The 3111-nt window shown below is 59.3% G+C and overlaps 1 protein-coding gene across 2 annotated transcripts in view; it reads left to right on the top strand.

Annotated features, from left to right (window-relative positions):
* Positions 1–3111, top strand: part of LOC101164035 (spectrin beta chain, non-erythrocytic 1-like) — a 25129-nt gene extending 22018 nt beyond the window's left edge. For both annotated transcript variants that reach the window (XM_023953567.1, XM_023953570.1), the window contains 3 exons: positions 21–194; positions 317–359; positions 2292–3111. In XM_023953567.1, the coding sequence (XP_023809335.1) occupies positions 21–194; positions 317–359; positions 2292–2486 (412 nt within the window). In that variant the 3' untranslated portion in view covers positions 2487–3111. The remainder of the gene's footprint in view (positions 1–20; positions 195–316; positions 360–2291) is intronic.

Below are 3111 nucleotides of genomic sequence, written 5' to 3'. Positions count from 1 at the left end.
CCCGTCTGTGGCATCGGCAGGTCGTGGCACAACGTTTACTGCGTCGTCTGCCACCAGGAGATGAGTTTCTTCAAGGACAGCAAGGCGGCGGCGCAGGGGGCGGCGTACCACAACCAGCCCCCCGTCAGCCTGAAGGACGCCACCTGCGACGTCGCCTCTGACTACAAGAAGAAGAAATACGTCTTCAAGCTTAGGTGGGCAGGCACTGAGGGGAGGAGCTTAGCCTGTAACGCCAGGAACAGGCTGCACGACCTTCCGGTTGTGATGAATGTGGGGGCTTTGATGGAAAATTAACCCCCCCCTTCTGTTTTTTCAGAGTCGCAGATGGAAACGAGTACCTGTTCCAAGCCAAAGACGAGGTGAGCCGCTCCTCCGAGGTCATGACCTCTCCGTTAGGTTTGTCTGTCAGGTGAGGCCTTCAGGTGAGCCTCTCAGGTGAGGCGAGCCTCTCAGGTGAGGCCCTCAGGTGAGTCACTTTGGTTGAGGCCCTTACGTGAGGCCCTTTGGTTAGCCTCTCAGGTGAGGCCTTCAGGTGAGGCCCTTAGGTGAGGCCCTCAGGTGAGGCCCTTAGGTGAGTCCTTCAGGTGAGGCCCTTAGGTGAGCCTTTCAGGTGAGGCCTTCAGTTGAGGCCCTTAGGTGAGGCCCTTAGGTGAGTCCTTCAGGTGAGGCCCTTAGGTGAGTCCCTTAGGTGAGGCCCTCAGGTGAGGCCCTTTGGTGAGCCTCTCAGGTGAGGCCTTCAGGTGAGGCCCTTAGGTGAGGCCTTCAGGTGAGGCCCTTAGGTGAGGCCCTCAGGTGAGGCCCTCAGGTGAGCCTCTCAGGTGAGGCCTTCAGGTGAGGCCCTTAGGTGAGGCCCTCAGGTGAGGCCCTTAGGTGAGCCTCTCAGGGAGGCCTTCAGGTGAGGCCCTTAGGTGAGGCCCTCAGGTGAGGCCCTTAGGTGAGCCTCTCAGGTGAGGCCTTCAGGTGAGGCCCTTAGGTGAGGCCCTTAGGTGAGTCCTTCAGGTGAGGCCCTTAGGTGAGTCCTTCAGGTGAGGCCCTTAGGTGAGGCCCTTAGGTGAGTCCTTCAGGTGAGGCCCTTAGGTGAGTCCTTCAGGTGAGGCCCTCAGGTGAGTCCTTCAGGTGAGGCCCTCAGGTGAGTCCTTCAGGTGAGGCCTTCAGGTGAGGCCCTTAGGTGAGGCCCTCAGGTGAGGCCCTTTGGTGAGCCTCTCAGGTGAGGCCTTCAGGTGAGGCCCTTAGGTGAGCCTATCAGGTGAGGCCTTCAGGTGAGGCCCTTAGGTGAGGCCCTCAGGTTAGGCCCTCAGGTGAGCCTCTCAGGTGAGGCCTTCAGGTGAGGCCCTTAGGTGAGGCCCTTAGGTGAGGCCCTCAGGTGAGGCCCTTAGGTGAGTCCTTCAGGTGAGGCCCTTAGGTGAGCCTTTCAGGTGAGGCCTTCAGGTGAGGCCCTTAGGTGAGGCCCTCAGGTGAGGCCCTTAGGTGAGTCCTTCAGGTGAGGCCCTTAGGTGAGTCCCTTAGGTGAGGCCCTCAGGTGAGGCCCTTTGGTGAGCCTCTCAGGTGAGGCCTTCAGGTGAGGCCCTTAGGTAAGTCCTTCAGGTGAGGCCTTCAGGTGAGGCCCTTAGGTGAGGCCCTCAGGTGAGGCCCTTTGGTGAGCCTCTCAGGTGAGGCCTTCAGGTGAGGCCCTTAGGTGAGCCTATCAGGGAGGCCTTCAGGTGAGGCCCTTAGGTGAGGCCCTCAGGTGAGGCCCTCAGGTGAGCCTCTCAGGTGAGGCCTTCAGGTGAGGCCCTTAGGTGATGCCCTCAGGTGAGGCCCTTAGGTGAGCCTCTCAGGTGAGGCCCTTAGGTGAGTTCTTCAGGTGAGGCCCTTAGGTGAGTCCCTTAGGTGAGGCCCTCAGGTGAGCCTCTCAGGTGAGGCCTTCAGGTGAGGCCCTTAGGTGAGCCTATCAGGGAGGCCTTTAGGTGAGGCCCTCAGGTGAGGCCCTCAGGTGAGCCTCTCAGGTGAGGCCTTCAGGTGAGGCCCTTAGGTGAGCCTCTCAGGTGAGGCCTTCAGGTGAGGCCCTTAGGTGAGTCCTTCAGGTGAGGCCCTTAGGTGAGTCCTTCAGGTGAGGCCCTTAGGTGATGCCCTCAGGTGAGGCCCTTAGGTGAGTCCTTCAGGTGAGGTCCAGTCTTTCACATCAGTAGATGTTCTGATGGGGCTGAGAAGCCAATCAGAGCTCATGTTGACCTTAAGCTAACACTGAGGTGTCCTGAAGCTGACACAGCCCCCCCACATGTCACGTGACTCTGACTGCCCCCCCCTTACAGGAGGAAATGAGCTCCTGGATCCAGGTCATCCTGAACGCCGCCGCGTCTGAACTCACCGACACGCAGAGCAGCTTCCCCGGCACGCCGGTGTCTGGGCGCGCTCAGACGCTGCCGGCCACCATCACGCTGACCACCGAGTCGAGCCCCGGCAAGAAGGAGAAGCGCTTCAGCCTCTTCAGCAAGAAGAAGCAGTGACGCCGACCAGGCGGAGCCCAGGAAGCTGGGGGCGGAGCTCCGTGTCAGAGCTCCGCCCTCAGCAGAGTATGTGCTCACTAATCTACAGTTAGCATCACCTCGTCAGAGTTTGCAGCCACACCCCTCTTCTGCCACATCCTGCTTTTCCCAGAATCCACCTGGAACAGGGCTTCCCGAGCCGCGGGCCCCGACAGGTGGACGCCATCTTTCAGCAAATCATTTTATTTCTTTGTTTGATGTGGAGGGCGTGGCTTAGTGATGTCACAGCTCTGCCATCATGGTTTCTGACGTTTTGAGTTGCTGTGGTTTTGTATTTTTGTACTTTAGTCTGTTCGGTGAAGCCGACTCAAACTGGACCAACGCTCGCTCCTCCCACTTTCTCTGCACTGCCTCGGTTGCTCGGCGCCCGTGAGGAGGCGTTCACTGTCCACGCGTACTTTTGCATGTACCCGCTTGGCTCCAGCTCCCCGCCGTGCTCTTGTATCCGCTGAAGTTAGCGCCGCGCTGCCCGTCAGAGGTGCGTCTGTAGGAGGGAGGAGCAGCTCTGAGTATTTAGAGGCTTTTCTCATGTCTGAGCTCACCTGTAGAGGCTCCTGTGATGTCATTAAAGCTTTGAAAAGCCCCG

Source organism: Oryzias latipes, chromosome 1 (genome assembly GCF_002234675.1).
Source record: "Oryzias latipes chromosome 1, ASM223467v1".
NCBI lineage: Eukaryota > Metazoa > Chordata > Actinopteri > Beloniformes > Adrianichthyidae > Oryzias > Oryzias latipes.
Note: the sequence above shows the minus strand (reverse complement) of the source record. Positions and strands in the feature narration are given on the sequence as shown.